This window comes from Convolutriloba macropyga, chromosome 1 (assembly GCF_964194025.1).
Source record: "Convolutriloba macropyga chromosome 1, txConMacr16.3, whole genome shotgun sequence".
Taxonomy (NCBI): Eukaryota; Metazoa; Xenacoelomorpha; order Acoela; family Convolutidae; genus Convolutriloba; species Convolutriloba macropyga.
In genome coordinates, this window is record NC_134468.1 from 41,314,105 (window position 1) to 41,333,337 (window position 19,233).

The 19,233-nt window shown below is 32.5% G+C and overlaps 1 protein-coding gene across 4 annotated transcripts in view; it reads left to right on the top strand.

The window, feature by feature from the left end:
- The first annotated feature begins 796 nt into the window (after positions 1-796).
- Positions 797-19,233, top strand: part of LOC142349035 (uncharacterized) — a 40,050-nt gene continuing 21,613 nt past the window's right edge. The window contains exons 1-2 of one of the 4 annotated variants that reach the window (XM_075400449.1): positions 797-1,022; positions 7,464-7,780. In XM_075400449.1, the coding sequence (XP_075256564.1) occupies positions 982-1,022; positions 7,464-7,780 (358 nt within the window). In that variant the 5' untranslated portion in view covers positions 797-981. Of the gene's footprint in view, positions 1,023-6,935; positions 7,003-7,102; positions 7,121-7,463; positions 7,781-19,233 lie in introns of those variants that run through there. The other 3 variants (XM_075400456.1, XM_075400462.1, XM_075400470.1) reach the window with 3 other exon arrangements.

Sequence of the window (19,233 nt, forward strand, 5' to 3'; positions counted from 1 at the left end):
GTAAAATCTATTACCTATCTTTATACATTACTGTCAAGAATCAAATCTTAATACATGTAAAATCTATAACCTATCTTTATACGTTGTTCCCATAACAGTAATCTTAATACATGTAAAATCTATTTCCTATCTTTATACATTGCTGCGATAATTCAATGGTGACCAAAATGATTTGAAATCGCTATAGCCTATCTTAAAACATGTGGGTCACCACCCCCCCCCCCGGCACCTCGGTCCCTCTATATACTACTTACGCCCCAGTGGAAAATGGGGACAGATGTTCAGGCTTCGGTAATTCTACCTTTCTATCCAGAATCTATTGAAAATTTAATCTATTTGAATACCAAGCCCACGGTCAGTATTTCAAAGGCAAAAGCCGGAAGGATGCGCATGCACAGTCTTTAACCAAAGTGTTCAGTTGTAGTCTTTCAATCAAAATTTGGAATGCACCGTACCAGGCATTTGTAGCGAGTTGAAAGTTACGATAGTCAGTCTTTCATTAAATTTAGAGATATCCAGACATATTTATCGATTTTGAGTTAGCGATTTAGCGATAGTTAGCGATTGATGAGTTATAACTTCTAAATCCTTCGAAATGGCGGTCATCTATCAATCACATCGCATTCAGTTAGTTTCAACGGACGAAGTCACAATAGCTCAATGAAAATACTTATTGGTTTTCGCAAACCTGACAAAATGCGAAATACTAATCACTACACGACACAGTTTTGATGGCTGGAATTTGCGGTTGCAAAACAGTTTGTAGATTTTGATTTTGTTTGAGCCAAACATTTAGCAAAACTGTAATCACCTTTTGACTGCTGCGTCCCATCAAACATACATCAATATCTATAACATACCAGAGTTGCTCCTTAAACTCTGAATGAATAATAATTTGGCGGTAATTTAATGCAGTTTAAACGCAAAGTTGACACGCGTAGATTTTGATTAGATTTCGTGGTTTGCACACGCTCAGCAGCAATGACCATCGAAGAATCGGCGTGGGAGGACGAACACAGTTGGTAGGTTAACTTTAAGTTGCTCGATTGGGAGAGGGAAACAATCTGGGGAATCGATTTAGGTGCAATCAAATTACCTGAATACTTTGCCTCTATTTGGAATTCGCCTGACCTAGAACCTGTAAAAAAATTCCGAAATAAGAGCACAGAAGTTAAGCCTTTTCAGCGAAATAAAGATGAGCTTGAAAATTGGGTGCATAAAAGGATCTTACTTAACTGGATCTTAAAAAGTGATTGGTTTCTATAATGATTCCAAGAAATTAGTATCAGTAAATTTCATCTCAATTTTGTCGCATGAAACTAGGCCACAGAGAAAAAGAGAAAATTTGAAAATCTTATGGCTAAATTATAGGCCAAAAAGTTTTGCAAATTAACTCAGCTAAATAATCATTAATAGTGTCTCTGGAAATTAATTAAGCATAGCCAGAAACTCTTAAATACATAATCTTAATTTTTATTTAAAGAAATATGAATATCGAAGTTATTTTTGCAAATTTTAACAGTTTATATCAGCGACCAAATTGGAAAATAACTATATGTGATTATATAAAAATAAATTTTACGAGCAAAAAAGCTTAAAACACCAAGGACATCGAAAAGCACAAAAATTGTTGAATTAAGCCACCATTTACCAGGAACTGCAAAAAAGTGAGCTAAATCACAATATTCTATCTCGATCTTCGATCAAAAAATTTGTTTGAAGATCGAACATTCAATCTTCGAACACGGAAATGTTATTAAAAAAGTCTTTATAAATAGTGAAAACCATTTGAAGACATAAAAATATCGTAGTTCTACATCAAATCACAAACAATGACGAAGAGAATTGTGCCGAGAATCAATGGAGAACTTTGCAGGGAAAAATGAAGAAGAGATTGACACAAAAATCTAATTCAATTGCAACGTAGAAACGAGCAAGAAAAAACTTCTAACCTAAAACGCTAAAACTAATACTAAAAAAAGATAGAATATTATGATTTAACTCAATAGAAATTAATTAGCATTCAACATTTGGCAGAAGTTTGACAAAAGTTTGGCAGAAAAAAGTCAATTTGAAGACACTTCTATCTATCTCTGGTTCAAAATGCTATGTCCAAGAAGACGAAAAATATTTTTTTTTGCAAAACTTCTCATCGAAATAGGCTGACCATTAAGTTACATTTGATAATTGGTAGTATAAATAACAGCAATACTAGTAATATGACTTAAATAATTAATAACTCATGAACTATTGTTGAATCTTAACTACTCTAGATTCGATTTCTGTTTGTGGAAAGGTAGTTTCATGTAAGTTAGTCTCCGGAAATTAGGTGTCTTAATTGATTTTGCACAACTTTTGCGAATAAAAAAGAACAAAATGAATGATAAAACCAAGTGTTTTTGCTTTTCTTTAAAAGTAAAGTGTTTAAATTAGAACGATTTTATTGCGTACACTTATTGACTACTTGTTGACATCCATCAAATAAAAAAAACAATTCAGTCGCTTTAACTATGCAGAATTCTTTAGACTGAAGCTGTCGTCTGGCAAAAAATTTCGGAAAAAAGCGCTGTTTTGATGTAATTTTTTCTTTTCAAACCTTTGACCTTGAACTATATTACAAAACATATTAAACAATTATTAGTTTTAGCCTTTATCGCAAGATTTTAAGAATTATATTAGGTTGCCAAAAAATTGTTGACACAAACTGACAATGAACAGTTTATAGAAAACAAACAGTAGATTACAGCAAGCAGTCGACATTAGTTCTCTGCCGAACAGTAAGATTTTTATTAAGTATATTTGCCTGAAAACATGGAAACAAATAGCATTTATTTAAATTCAAATGTATACATATTCGTTTATTAGTATATTTTGTATATAAAAAATGTGTAATTGTGTTGAGTGAGTTTTTAGCTGCTACTTTAGCAAGAAGCTGTGTTTCACAAAAATTCGAAACCTAAAAGTTTTCAGTTTATAGTCAGCTTGTCAATGACAGCGTGCTTTCGTTTTGTTTTTTTAAAACAAAAATGAATGTTTTTGTCATCAATAGTTGAACTGTCGCGGATTTACCATTTCTTCTTACGATTTGATTTTATGTTGTTGAAAAGAACTTAAAAGACTAGTTGTTGCCTGTCTCGACTATCAAATTCAATTAATTGCTCAAAACAAAATAAGAAAAACATATTACAAAGAATTTTTTTTATGTCAGAAGTCAGTTCACATCCTTTTTTGTTTAATTTGTTTCAATGATTAATAAATTTGTAAAGAGAAGTGGAGAACTTAATTTTTCGGAAAGTAATCTACTCTCCGCTACTTTTTTTTTAAAAAAAAATCTGGGATTATTGATTTTGATTAATTGTACATTCAACATCGCAAGCCATTTTCTCTACTAAAAATTAACAACACGCAAAACTTTGAAGCAGAAAGCGAGCGCTAAATAGCAATTTAGCAGAAGACAGAAAATCGACAACTTTGAGAAGGCGTTGAGCTTTTTCCATTCTTCCATTGGATACATTTATTATGAGTTGAAGGTAAAAAAAGAATTCGTTCATATATTCACTTTCCTACCTCTGACAACAAACAATGACAGACGACAGTGACGTACAACTATGCGGACCTACATATATACAGATTATAAGAAAACTCTTGATTATTAATTTTTTATTTGCTGTTTCAGCACGTTTAAGATCATTTCACGTTTTGGCACTCCTAATTTTGGCAAAATTTTGCGTAATCCAGACACCACGGAAGTTTCCGTGGTATTTTTTTACATATCAAAGTCATTACATTTTCTAAGGGTAACGCATCTGTTGTAATTATCTCTGATTGTCAGAGGACCGATTGCCTAATTAGTAACTCGGGATTATTTGTCTTATGCAAAAAATGAAAGTTGACACGAACAACGAAGTTCGATTTTATTTGCACTGTGTTCCAGAAGTGAAAATTGCGTTCACAGCACTACAAGAACAAGACTCTTTTGTAGTCAGCTTTTCAATAACAGCGTGTTTTCCTTTGCTTTTTTAAAAACCCATTTTGAATGTTTGTCAGCCAATTGTCGGGCTGCCGCGGATTTATCATTTCTTGACGTTTGATTTAATGCTCTTGACAAAACTTGAAAGCCAGTTTGTTGCCTGCCTCGATTATCAAATCTGAATTAATTGTTTGAAACAAAAAGAAGAAAAATATTATGTAACGATTTTTTATTGTCGAAAAACACTTCACCGCATTTTTGTTAATTTCGTTAAAAATTGAATTTTGAAAACAAGTGCAAATATTATTTTTCCGAAGGTGACTGACTCTCCAAGTTTTCTTTAAAAAATGGGAATTCTTGATTCTGATGAGTCGTACAGTAGATTAGCAGTACATCAGTTGTCTCAATATGTGAAAGAGTAAATATTCCAGTATTTCATCATCGCAAACAATTTGCTCTTAAAATAACCAACAACACTGAAATTTTTATTTTTGCAGCGAAAAGTGGGCGCGAAAGGTGCTAAATAACCATTTTTCAGGAAAAACAGTAAATTGACAACTTTGAGACGCTGTTTCATTTTTTCCATTCCATTGAATACTTTCTTATTAGCTGGAGATTGATAAAAAATTATAAGTAAGTAAAATATGCACTCTTCTTTATCTCTGAATACAAACACCGACAGACGGTGACATAAAACTATGCCAACTTATACATATATGCAGATTATAAGAATGCTCTTTATTAGTAATTAATTATCGTTTTACATTTCGGCACTTTTGAAATCAATTCCAGTTGTGGCACTCTTAATATTCGGCATAGCTGAGCATAATCCAGAACTCTTGGATGTGTTCTTGGAAATTTATTTTACATATTGAAGGCATTACCCTGACTAAGGATCTGGTACCATTTGTATTTTTTAACTCTGATAGTCAAGGGACCGATCACCTAATTACTCAACTCGAGACTATTTGTCTTATGAAAAAAATGAATTTTGAAATGAAGAATGAAGTTTGATTTTCTTTGCAATGAGAACTGGAAGTGAAAAAGTTTTGCTCAGCACTACAAAGACAAGCCAACAAATTTTTTTTAAAAAAGTCAAAATGTTAGAAAGTCTGTTCCCATATACCATGGAGCCCTATTCTGAATAGATTATATCTCAATTAGATGAAAAAAGGTGAACATCGTCGAAAAATGAGAACAGAAATTACTTAAGAATAACTTTTTGATTTTTTTTTAAAAAACACTGAAAGTTTTATAAAGCGTACTTTATTAGATTACTTTGACTCTTGAAAGGATGCCAGAGAAACAGTTCGCCAAATTTAGAAGTTTGTAAAGGCCAAAATAGGGCTTGGTGGCGTTTCTTACATAATTGTGTTGTTAATGGTTTGCGATGCATGATCACTGAAAGTCTATATAGTACTAGCTGCTGCAAAAATGTATTCAGACATGACGACATGAATAGTTATATTTCAAAGTTTAGCGCAGTAATTAGGTGAATTTTGAGTCAAGTCTTTTGAGGCCAGTTTTGGTGCATTGTTTCAGAGTGATAAATAACTTGATATAAATAACGATTATAGAGAAAGTGAGAGAGAGAGTGAAAGCAGATAGTATATAAAAAGAGATAATCAGCAAAAATAACATAAATTTCTCCTGTGATTTCTCTAAAAAAACCTTTGAATAAAAGATTTATTTTTGATAGCACGCGTTGAAATTAATTGTGAATTAAGATGAAACAATAAGTTCTTTTGCTTTGAACGTTTATTGATTGTTTATTTCGCTCAATTATCTGATTCTGGCTGAAAACATACGAGTGAACGACATACTATTGTCCAGATGATTGTGCACCCAAATTTACTTCTGATCATACTATTATTGTGCGCTCGAAAGTCAGACCTGATCTAACTATTGTGCGCTCGAAATCACCTTTGATCAGACTGAATTGTGCTCGAAATAGTGTGATCAATAAATAGTTTTCACTATAAACGAATCCTTTAATTTTCTATAATATATTCATTTCATAAAAATTGATGTTTGCAGTATTAAATTCATCTAAGGAGAAACCAATTATAAAAGTATTGCTAATGGAAATGAAACCCAACTGTTAAGAAAGAAATTATTTCATATACCATTAGTGCATATTTCTGACTCAACGGATGAACTTATACAGCTTTGCAAGCGTCTTCAGTTAATCAAAGTTTCCTCTTAAGGGGACCGGCATTTGCCATCAGCTGGACCCCTTTGGTTCTGATCGGAACCAGCTGACTCTAGATGTATCTCGGATCAGAATGCTGCTTTTTGTTGCCTTTTGGCAGAGCCAAAATCTCGCATTAAAAATGCAAAAAATCGGAAAAAATGCGCCTGGAAAAGTCTCTGATCAGACACAATTGCGCCAAAATCTTCTCTGATCAGACTAATATGCGCTCTGATCATACTTAACCTCTGATCATACTTAAGCGCGACGGAACCAAATCCCAGACCCTGTAATTTTGGTCTGGAAACACCATGTGCGTTGCACTTTGGTCTTATCAAAGGTCATGCACTAAAATCTGACAATTCAACCTGTGCTATCCGCAGTAAACTATTGAGGACGTCGGAGGAGTTTCGATGGAGTTTCAGGCGCGACTGAGTTACCAGCTAAAAGGCGTCTAACGGAAAAAGAAGATAATTCTACACAACTGCGGTACATTAAATTAAAGTGGTACTGATTGCCACTTGTCAGCCTCTGTGTCTCTAGTTGAACACTAATTCAGGAAAAAGAGCTGCATGACCAAATTAACTCTGAAAATATCATAATCTCGAAAGATTTTTTGCTCAGAATTTGAATATGATTTGCTCGATTTTCATTGTTGTGCTGGACTAATATTCATTAATATTAAGGGTACCATTAGATTTAATTGGCCTTTCTCTAGTACAACAAGAAATACGACATTTGAAGAACCCACTGAGCAATTAAATTGCTTGTTTATCTGAAATCTGTGTTTTTCTGACTTTGCGACATAATGGGTAAACAAATTTTGAGGCCATCACTTGAAGTATAACAAGCATTCATTGCATTTTTGCAACCCACCGTTATTAACGTTTTGGTAACTCATTATTTTCCGGTTGACCGTCTGCATAGTTTTCAATATAAATTCTTCTCTAAGATGAAACGTTCGTAGGTTGTCATTATTTCGAAACGGACAAACTCAAAGACGAAACTGAATGTTTAGAAATCTGATAATTCCAACGTCTGAACAAATTTAACTTTATTCTTAAGAACAACTTTATACTCATCGTGTACAACGGCTGCACAAAGATACAAAAAAGAAAGTTACTTACGAGAGTTACCTGTAAGAATGCAGCATTATTAAAGTCAAAATCCTAAACGAAACAAATCGCATATACGCAAATGAAATTTGTAATGCTAACACAATAGACTTAAACCAAATTTGGAATTATAGATTTTGGTTGATTTTGCGTATAAATGCAGTGAAGTTTGTTCACTTTGTTTAAGTGTTCTAACTTTGCGAATCAAATACCCTCCAAAGACCCCTAAGATCAAAATATCACCGCCTGCTGAAAAGATGACAAATTACGACGAAGAGGAACAGCATGATCACTATGATGTCCATCACAATTCAGAATCAGAGAGCGATTGCTCGAGTAGTCCACTGTATTACGGGGTACCTGACAGTAACGCATTCAACGGCGGCCATCTTGGGGAGAGATTCTTGGAGATTAAGAGATCAGCTAGTGCCTGTACCACTGCAAATAACAGGCTGCACAAAGTCACGACAACCACCAACTCCAACACTTCTAATAACATATCTGGTAAAGATCTTATAAACACAAATCAGTATCTTTCACAGCAGATATTTGAATAACAGTTTGCTAGTTCAGTTCTGAGAAAATTAAAGACACTGTTACAGAGTCGAACTTTGATAACTTTATACAATTTGTGCTTAACTTCCTTTTTCATCGATATTTGTTCTGAATTAATGACAGTGGCCAGCAAATATTTTTCAAAGGTTATGTTGGTTTACCGATAAATGCACATTACTTGAAGGTGAGAAGAATTTTTTCTATGCTAATAGGATAGCAGAATTTTTTCCGACAAACAAGCAGAGTGCAACAAAATTTCATGAATTTATTTTAGTATTTCAATTTTTTAAGATTGTTTCTAATATGAGCATTGCTGAGAAATTTTATCCGAAATACATTTGAAATCCACTCCTATTTTTGCAGCATTTTTGCTGAAGACTACAGCACTATTGCCCATTGAACATAAAAAAAGGAGGCTTGGTAATCTGCGTTTGAAAATGAGGAACAGACGCCACTGATCGTAACTTTTGGCATGAAGCAGAGAGAATAACTTTCAAATTATTAAGGAATAAACCATGCTTTGCAAATGGGAAATGGAAATTTTTCTAACATAAGCACAGACATTAATACCAGTGAGTTCAAAAAGAGCGGCGTCGTTTTTTAGATCACTAAAATGAACAAAATTGGACTGATCAAAGCGTTTGGTTGATAAACTTCTCTAATACTATTTCTGATTGAATAACGTTTTGTCTCAGAGTAACAACCAACTTTGCCAGCACAAATAAGCAGCTACCGAGCGATAGAAGTCACCAAAAAAGTGACTATGGTTTTTTTGGCACGTGGTGATTAGACGGGAAAAACTACGATTTAAATAAACCTTACAGGACAAGTAATAAAGTAAATTCCAAATTAAAAAAAAAACAAATGAAAGCCTGTTAACAAACTTAAAAAAACAGCTTTTGACAGTCAGCAAAGCATAAAACAGAACGCACAAAGAAAACATGAAACAGAAACAAGTGAAAACGGCCATTTCTCCATTCTTTGCACACAAATAGTGTAAGCTGAGTGATTAAACTCAACACATTTTCCTTATGAGTTCTGACTGCTGACTTGTAAATAACAAATAGAGTGTGTGAAGGCCGAGCATTAAAAAATTCTTCAAACTTTTTATTAAAGCAACAGTTTTAGAGACGCATGCAACGCAAGTTGAGTCACTATATGTCGACGTATTTCGTTTCCAAATGTAATATTGAAGAGTGCGGTTGATCTTAACTAAGATTATTACGTTTATTCTACACAGAGATCCTGATTTGTATTTGGAACATTCTGTGGATAATCTAAATGATTAACCACCAAGTCCTGACGTCAGTTTTGTTTAAAAAGAAGACATTGGGAGTTATGTCGACATAGTCAGTATCATCCAATCAACGGTTGAGAGTTGACAAAAATAGCAGGCTATAAATATAACTGAAACCAAAACCACAGAGGAGTGGAAAACTTAAAGTCCTGAATGTTAAATTAAAATAAATTTCGAATTGTCGCAATCTCACTTGAGCAGTAAAATACTGTGTCCTGCAAACGTGAAACTTGTAATTAATCTAACCATCGATTTGGTATTGAGAGCTTAAGTAAACTGAGAGGGAGAGAAAACGAAAGAGTCTCTGTTATCTCAACCAAAAAGTGACGAAAAACTCCTTTTCTTTGACCGGACGAATGAATTATAATCAGTTCGTTGGAAGTTCTAGGTGGCGTAAGAGTTATTTACAGTTCACAGATTTGATTTCTCCAAGCCGAATTTTCAAATGCTACGTCGTCTATTTGACATTAGCCCCAGTGCCTGACAAAAGACATCTGTTTTGACAAATAAATCGAGTCCGCTTATGGCAAAAGACAAAATTTTCTCTGTGAATTGTGTTCTATTCGGCAATTGAATGTCCCTCTTAGATTTGTTTAGACACATTAGCAGTCAGCAACCTATATGAATACAATTTTCCGGTTTGGACTTCCACCCAATTTGAATTATTGTATGAGTTGCTAACCAAAATACAGAACATTGTTTGATTAATTGATCGGAATCACTCCAGTAGTTCCAGCGAACAAATTTATTATTCAGCAAAGTGGAGCAATTAGTTATTTTGACTAACTAAACAATGTTTATTGTAACGTTAATCTACAGTATAGCGGATATAAAGTTAAAAACGCAAATGCCACAACTTATCATTATCCGGACAGCCTGTAAACCGCTAATGGCGAGCTCGGCGGTATAAAAAATTCTTTGTCAATGACAGGAAGGCAAAAGTTACAGAGCTGAAAATTGTAATTAAAGGGCCAATGTAGAAATTTATTTCCGAGACAAGCAGAAACTTAAAAAGAATAACAGATTTTTATAAATCTTTTTTTAAAAAAAAAAACAACAAAAAAGTGTTACAATAAGGGGCAAAATTTATTGTTGTTAAGGAGTGCTAACGTTTTTTTTTGAAAAAAAAACTTACTTGAAAACGCAAAAAACTTCCAATTAGGTCTCTGTGGAGCTTCATGCTACGTGAGACAGCCAATGGTTTAGGCAGAAGAATTAAAACTATCAGAAAACTTATAACTAACTGGCATTTTTTTTGTATAAAAGTTGTGCCTACGTTGTTACAACCTTTGGATATTAATCGAAGACATTCAAAATCTCGAAATAAAATTCATTAGGTAATTGAATCTGCTTTTTTTGAAAGCAAAAATTGACAAATGATAAGTCTAAAAGATAAGACAACGTGAAAAGTGTCAATTAATTGTGAAATTTTAGAATTCACTAACCTTTTTCTTAAGATAGCAAAACTTCAAATTAACTGCTGCATATCCATATTTTACCTCCATTCTAAAACTATCAGAAGCTCAATTCAATGAAATTGTGTTGTAATCGTGATCTGTTTTGTTTTTGTAAGACTTTCAATTCTTGTAATTTATTTTCGTTTTTGATTATATGGGTAATGTAATTAATGCTTTTCGCAACTGATAAAAGCATTTTTGCAACCCATAACTGTTTGTCTGTTTTTTGCGCTTTGTAACTTGTTATTGCAACATAGCTACCCAAAATACAGTGAATTTGCGATGCTTTTCAGGAGTCAACGAAAACATTTAACCTTTGGCAGTGGGCTACTGAATAATTTCTAGAGAGAAATAAAAGGTTTTGAGGTTTTATGCAATTCAATGATAAAAATGAATTTTTTTTTTCAATTTTATCTGATTTAAAGTGTGTTTTGTTTTTATACTTTTTTGAAATCTTATCTTATCACAAATTTCTTTGCAAAATTTCCAGTCATTTCCAATTTTTTCAAATAGTGTGTGGTTTTTCAGGGTTTTTGGATCTTTAGGGGCCACTTAAATTCATCTAGTGCACGCAATTGGGTCTCTGGACAGATTCTGGAGAAAATTAAAGTTTGGAATTATCACTAAATTTACCAACGTTCAGTAAGATTTTTAGACTTTAGTGGCCAATAAACACTTTTCGATGTTTTTTGCGTCAGCATTTTTTCAATGGATAAAAGTTTTCTTTAAGGACTTTAGCTTCCAGAACTTTCTCAATGCCGATATTTTTGTTTTTCTCTAGTTTTGATCAAATATTTTTGTTTGGCCGACATCATTCAGGTATGATGATCACGTGCAGTATTTTGTATGTTATCAGTCAATTGTTCAGGTTGTATTTCAAGACTTGTCCTGCTTCATTTTTTAAAACTGGAATTGACTGCAATGACTACGAAAAGTTGATTTGTCGTCGGCATCAATCTTCGAAAAAATGGTTCTCGAATTTCATACCAAAAACTTCGAAAGGCGACAAATAGTAAGAACGAACACACAAGAAAATAAGCAAAAGAAAACAAAAGGATTCTAAAATTGAGAATTCCTCCTAATTTGACATTTAAGGGTCTAAAAGTGTCACGTTCCTTACGCGTTCCCAACAAGCTAAAAAGAAATTTGCTATGAACCAAAGCACAGCCAACTAAAGACAACAAGGATTAAAAGGAACTTTAAAATAAATGATTTTGAGAATTAATGGCATCAGTATAAAATAAATTATATCAAAAACTAATCAAATCAAAGTTAATAAGAACAAAACTATATACCGAAAATTCGTCCATATTCCATTGAATTTGATGTTAGAGTTGAAAAAACATTGTTACCAATTTCCCTCAGTAAATATGCGGTCGAAAGTGACAACGAGGAATCTCATTCAAAATTAATTAGAAAAGTAAAACTATTTGAAAACAAAGGGTGTTTTAGTCATTATAATTGGCTTCAATTTGAATCATTAAAACGATTCTTGCGCTATCAAACCAAAAAACGTTTTTGGTTGTCATTATTATTGTATTTTGGGAACTGTTGTTTTTCATAATTTTCTTAAAATTGTGAAACTAAAATTTAGCGTGGTACAAAACACAATCAGATGAAAACTAAAATAAATACAAAAATCATCAACAAAAGTCATATTGGACTTGTAATTATGGAGACACTATCACAAATTGAGAAACAAGGAAAACAATAATAGGCACACTTCAAAAACCTAATAAAAAAATTTACTTTAAAGTCTTACAAACTGTTTCCTATGAAATGAAAAAGTTGAAAATAGACATATACTAATCTATAGAAAATCAATGGGTGAGCTAATTATGAAGTTCAGAGATAAGAGATCAAAACCGTCAAAAACAGGAAAACTAAAAAAAGTGAATTGTTTTTTTAAACAAAAACCCAAACTGAGAGCCAACAAAAGAAAAGCTCAATATGAAGAAAGATCAGATAACGAGTAGATTGGCATTGGCCTTCAACAAACGTCAGTCAGTTCTTCCTCTGATGAGATTAACTGGCAAGACAAAAAACGAATTCCAGGCAAAAATGCATAAAGCTGCATTATTAAAAAAAATTAGCTGAAAAACAAAAATGTTTTTGTTTTAATTTGAAAATATTTGGTGACACTTTAAGCATGTAAATTTACCCTCATTCTTGCTATTTCAGCGTGACTATAATCAGTACTTCTTTATGGTTACTTATTGAAATCAAAAGCCAAAATATAATTGGGAGCACATCTGAAAAAGCTGGACAGGTCCTGAAAACTAATCCACACAAAAAGTTCCATGGTATTTGACCTGACCAGCAGCCAATTTTACAAGCCGAGCTGACTGAAAAACAGTCTGTCGAATTAGAAGAAAAATTAAGAATAATTTTGAGTAAAAATTGTTTTAAGTTAAAAAAAATGTAAAAAAAATATAGTTCAAGAACATTATTTAGTTCAAGAACAAAAAATATAGTTCAAGAAAATATAGTTCAAGGAAGCATAAAAATGAAATAGGTTTCATTTAAGCGTAGGAAATTTAAAATTTTCATCAAATTTTCAATTTTTATTCGGCGAAATTGAAATAAAATTGTCTACAAAATTTACTAATTTGGTGCCATATTTCCTTATCAAAAGCTGAGTTTCATCCAGAATTTCAGCCTGAAAAGTATGCTCAAAAATTCATGTAAACTGTTTTTATCTCTAAAAGCAAACCCATTAATCGTATCGTTAACATTTATAACCAAATTTTCTAAACCTCCCTCAAATTTTTAAACCTCCCTTATACCACCTTTTGAAAAAAGACAAAGTTCTAAAAAAATCTGCGCTGGACGACCTTTCCAAGCATACAATTCTTAGCTCTTGGTGATAAATCAGACAGATCGTTGCTGCTACACAGTTGCAAGCGTGAAACTTTAACTCTCTACAGCGCTAACTCAATTTTAACCTTGAGAATTCTTCTTAAGCATTGCTATACTCACACAATGAGAAAACTTACAGATTACTGAAAAGTTTGACCACTGCTTCTTTCTTACTTATCATGGAAACTTCGAATGGCTGTGGGAAAAACCAATGTGATGTTGACCAAGATCCCGAATTACAGGAAATTTTTGATGCTGTTAAAGACGAAGCAATCAAGAAGGCACTAATGGAGTTGTCCGTAAGATTCAGAAAAAAACAAATTGAGGACAACGAAAGCTTTGAACAAATTTTCAATTTGTACAACGACATAAATGACAGACTGCGAGAACAAGAAAGGTACAGCAGCAAAGACTCTCTTGTAATAAAAAACCCTCCCTTCAAGTTAAGAGACTCAGAGAACCTTTTCATGAATTTTTTTCATGAGTATCTAAAGCTGGACCTCAAAAATGTCAAAGCGTTTCATGTTTTACCCACCCAAAGAAATCTACCAGGGAACTTGATGCCCTCTGTGATCGTAACGTTTATTTATTTCCAAGAAAAGAGACTGCACATGGGCAAAGAAAACTTCTCAAGCCAGATTCTAGAAAAAAAAAATTTACCCGAAAAACCCTATCATCAACAAGCAAATCTGTTTATATGGGAGACTGCCAGCCATCGAAAACATGATAAAACTATGCTGAAGAAAAGAACTATATTACTTCAACAAATAAGTGCGTTGTATCGGTGCTATGTTTAGATCCCAATGATTCAAATTGTGTAAGCAAAGTAATGGTACCGGAAAAAATGCTGACGAAGTGGACAACTTGAAAAACCCTGTCACTATTAACCTGCCAAGAAAACCACTTCATTCAGGAATCCATTCAAAAGAAGCCTTTATTCTCAACAAAAAATGAGGCAGACAAAGCAGAAAAAATCCTTGAAAATTGATCGCCTGAGCAAAAAAAATTCTTCCTTGATAATTTTATTTATGGACAATTTTAACCCCAGAAATGTATGCATTAAAAATGTCATTACTATCTACTTAATGTTGAATGTCTTAAATGAAAAAAGCTGTGAGTGCTGTAAACAAGATAAAAACTTGAAGTTGAGAAAAACTTCGGGTCAAAATAATCAAAAAAATAATTTTTCAGTTCGCCATGATTTGATACTTAATTTCATGAGTGCAGTAAAAATGTCATAACTATGTACATAATGATGAATGTCTTTAAAGAAAAAAACTGTGAGTGCTGTTAACAATATAGAAACTTGAAATTGAGAAATACTTTGGGTCAAATTAGCAAAAAAAATTCTTATAATCGCCTTTATTTGATACCTAATTTCTACAGAGCTATTCATTACCAGAACTAAAAAGTAATTTTTTTTTCTGGGTATTTGAGTTTTCTGCAAAACCTGAAAATTTTGAGTTTTTGTGATTTTCGAAACTCACCCAAAATCATGGAAAAATTAAAAGAAAGATGCAAAAGAAACTGAAATTTTTCTTATTTTTGCAAAAAAAATTTCAGATTTTTTTTTAAACTTCTTTCCCGCAAAACACCAAAAACCAAAATTATGGGAAACTCAAAAGCGAAAAAAAAACTATTTTTTTTTCGAAAAACCTCAAAATTTTTGGGTTTTTGAGATTATTTTTTATTGAAAATTAACGAAAGCATGGGAAAAATTTGAAAATGATCAAAAGAACCATTTTTTTTGCAGGAAGCCTCGGATTTTTTAGTTTTTTAAATTTTATATTGAAAATCACCGAAATCATGGAAAAAATTCAAAAATAAAATTAAAAAGTCACGAGGATTATTTAAATTTCATGATTGATCTAAAATAACCAAATGGATTCCGGGCGACTATCCGCTCACATTAAGAAATCATTTGATACCAATGATAAACTGCAATGTTTTTTTTCTCTAGTGGAACCGACTGTCTGCTGAAAATAGCAAAAAAACTGTGAACTTGAAGACTGAGAAATTGAAGATTTCATTTTTCGGTTTAGTAGACAGCTAAATTACACGTTTTCCGCGACTGTACGCTGAATAAACAACAACAAGTTTTCGTTGTTAAAATCATATGTTTGTTAATTTTTTTTCTATTAAAAAGGTTAATTCGTGGGCAATCTGCAGTTGTACACCAAGAAAGCCCGTCAATAGTACAAAAAAAAGTAACTAGGTAACTGACACAATAATAAAATTTTTTAGGAAGAATTTCTCAAAAAAAAACCATGCCATCAGAGCGCTTAATAGAAAGGAGCTTTAGCCACGCTGCTGTTCTTGCAGAACATAAGGCCATTAGTTGCAAATTACGATGAACTTTCAGCAACTTTTGAGGCCAACCAAATAATGTCACCTTTGGTGGCACTAACAGAGACCTGGTTGAAAGATTACTCAAACAACCAACCGCAACAAAAATTTACAAAATATTGTTACGTGCAACCGACAAAAAAAGAGGGGGCGGAGGAGGTGCTCTGCTCGCGAGCAAAAAATATCAATTAACAAAAATAAAGACCTCTGCAAGCAATGATATACAAGTTGTAAGGCCAAATTGCCTTTCGAAAATCAGTGTTTTGTAGTAACGATTGTGAACAAGGCTCCACAAACGGATATATTAACATTCCAAAGTTTTCTTTTGAAACATATCTTTGTCATGGGACCAAAAAACAATCACATTTTATCTGGGGACTTATTTATAGATTTCTCAAAAAATGATAAAAAACAGAAAATTTTCTGAGGGAAATCGGCTCCCTAAACCTATACCTAAAATCAAAGAAAAATGAGCACACAAGAGAAACGATCAGAAGCAACTCAACCCCAGATGTTTTCTTCTCAAATTTTAAAATTGAAACAGAAGTTCTAAAAAGAAAGATGTCTGACCATTATGGTGTCTATTTGAAAGTGATTGACCTGAACCAAAATCAAAACAACAGCATAGGAGAAAATGAACAAGAAAAACAGAAAAACTGGAATGCTCTCAAATGGTTTACTAATTTTCTGGAGTTAAATATTGAACTGTCAATAGAACTTAAGTCAAACGATGATTTTTTTTCAGTTATGCACAGCGGAGGAAAGAATTTGCAATCTGGAGAAAATTATAAGTAAAACTCTGGATCTCATAACTTAAAAAAAATCATCAAAAGCAAAAAAAGACGAAACTGGATTACCAACGAAGTTAAAAATGCTTAATACAAGAAACAGCGTCTTTGGAATACTTTTTCACGGTCCAGATCACAAGAAGTTAAAATACAATACAACTTACAGAACAACAAAACGAAAACACTATTAAGAAACGCTAAAATTAACTACTACGAAAAAAATTTTGATAAACAAAGTGATTCAAACGGCAAAAGCTTTTATAGGTATTTGAATCAAAATTGCCATCCGAATACAAAAAGAAAATTAAAAATTACAAAAAGAATTGACTCCCAAAACACTCAAAGATTTCTTTGTAAATATTGGACCCTCACTTGCAAAGAAATTTGAGAAACCATATCATGGGAATATGATTAATCGCGTTGTTGATTCTTTAGATTGAAGGCGGTCCAAAACGACGAAGTGAAGTTCAAAATAAAGCAACTTGTTGAGTTCTGATTTTATGGGTTAAACAAACCATGTTCTAAAAACAACAAATCCAGTCACTAGTGGATACCTCACAGATATTTTCAACAAAATCATAGATGAATCACATTATCCCGAAAGCTTAAAATTTTTAAAAGTTGTGCCAATTTTCAAGGATGGAGATCCAAATGAGCCTATCAATTACAGACAAATTTCATTAGTAACACTTTTTGGCAAAATTTTTGAGAAAATTATTAAACGAAGACTGATGTCATTTCTGCTGAAAAACAAAATTCTCTCCAGAAAACAATTTGGTTTCCTGAGTGAGAAATCAACGGTTGATGCCCTAACAGAAATGCTAGAAAACATTCAGATATAAAGCAGAAAAAAGTTCTGGCTCATTGTACCTTGCTTAATTTCTCAAAAGCATCTGATACTGTTGACCACAGCAAATTGCTAGACAAATGTTCCAGATATTGTCAGAGAGGCAAAATTGAAGAGTTACTCAAGTCTTATCATACAGATCGCAAACAATTCGTACGGACGGTTTAAAGGAGAACGTTCCTCAACTAAAGAAAATGAGCGCAGAGTCCCTCAAGGATCAGTTTTGGGGCCACTTCTGTTTCTAATATACATAAACAATATCGTAGACATACCAAAGCACAATAATATTCTGTTATACGCAGATGACACAAACATATTTGGCAAATATGAGCAAACTGAACATACAAATGGTATGAAATTGATTTCCAGCTGGCTAGAGAGTAACAAACTGACACCAGATAATGAAAAAAAAACAACTACTTCCGTTAGGACCCAACAATTTGTCAGACAAAAAACTTATTTGGAAAGGGGAAGAAGTAGAGGAGAACAAATGTGTTAAGTACTTAGGTGTTAAAATGGACAAAATACGCACATTTGAGGAGCACATAGACTATATTCAAATGAAATGTAACCAATACATCTCGATTTTATATCAAACAAAGAATTATCTGCAAAAAAATTACTTCTGAAAATTTATAAAAAATACGTTCAACCACAGTTTCAATACGGAGAGTAATATATGGCACGACAAACAAAAGTGTTCTTAAAAGACTACAACATCAACAAAACTTTCTAATCAGATTAGTTTTTGGTTTCCCAAAACATAAAGAAGTTCGTAGTTGTAGATCAAAAAACAACATTCAATCAATATTTGAGCTACACGTGTACGAACTTCTGAAACTTTTATCACAAGTAATCAGAAGAAGCATCCTAGTGAATCTATTAACTCGTTTATAACTGACAAGGAAATCGACAAATCATTCGACACTGAACGAAGAATCAAAACAATACCACTCACAGAAAAATTAACACGCAAGAAACGGAAACCAATATCAGTTCGATTGAAAATACTCCGCAATAACCTATCCACTTTTGACTTTGATATAATAAAAAGTTTGAGAATCTGCAAAGAAAAGTATCTAAAAAAACTACTACATTCCTTTCTGGTCAATTACATAATTGATTCCGATTTTTTTGGAAACTTGTATTGGTAGTATACTCGATAAAAAGAATGTTTTTTTTTTAAAAAAAGAAAAAGAAACATTTCTAAGTCAAACACAATTAGACAGTTGGTGCGTGAAGTTGGCTTATCAAACCCACCTTTTTCCCTGCTCCTATTGAATGGTCTCAGTATAAGTAACTAAATGAATATCGAACATATAATCTAATTTTGAATAGCTCTGTAACGGTGCAGAAACAGGAAAATTGCCTCTTAGCATTCGTTCAGTACGACGCTTTAATATTTGGTTCTGAAAACAAATTTATTATTAATATTATTATTATTATTATTATTATTATTATTATTATTATTATTATTATTATTATTATTATTATTATTATTATTATTATTATTATTATTATTATTATTATTATTATTATTATTATTATTATTATTATTATTATTATTATTATTATTATTATTATTATTATTATTATTATATATCTATTTGGCGTAGTTGGCTAAACGAAAACAAAGCCAATTGAGCATATAGTTTCTCCCCCTCCATAAATGGGTTCGGAACATTGTATTAATATATAGACCGTTCTGTTGTTCGTATGTGGTTTAATATAGTGAAATAATTACTGATTCATAATATATGTCGCAAACCGACTGTGACGTCATACTCCAAACCTACGATTGTTGCAGC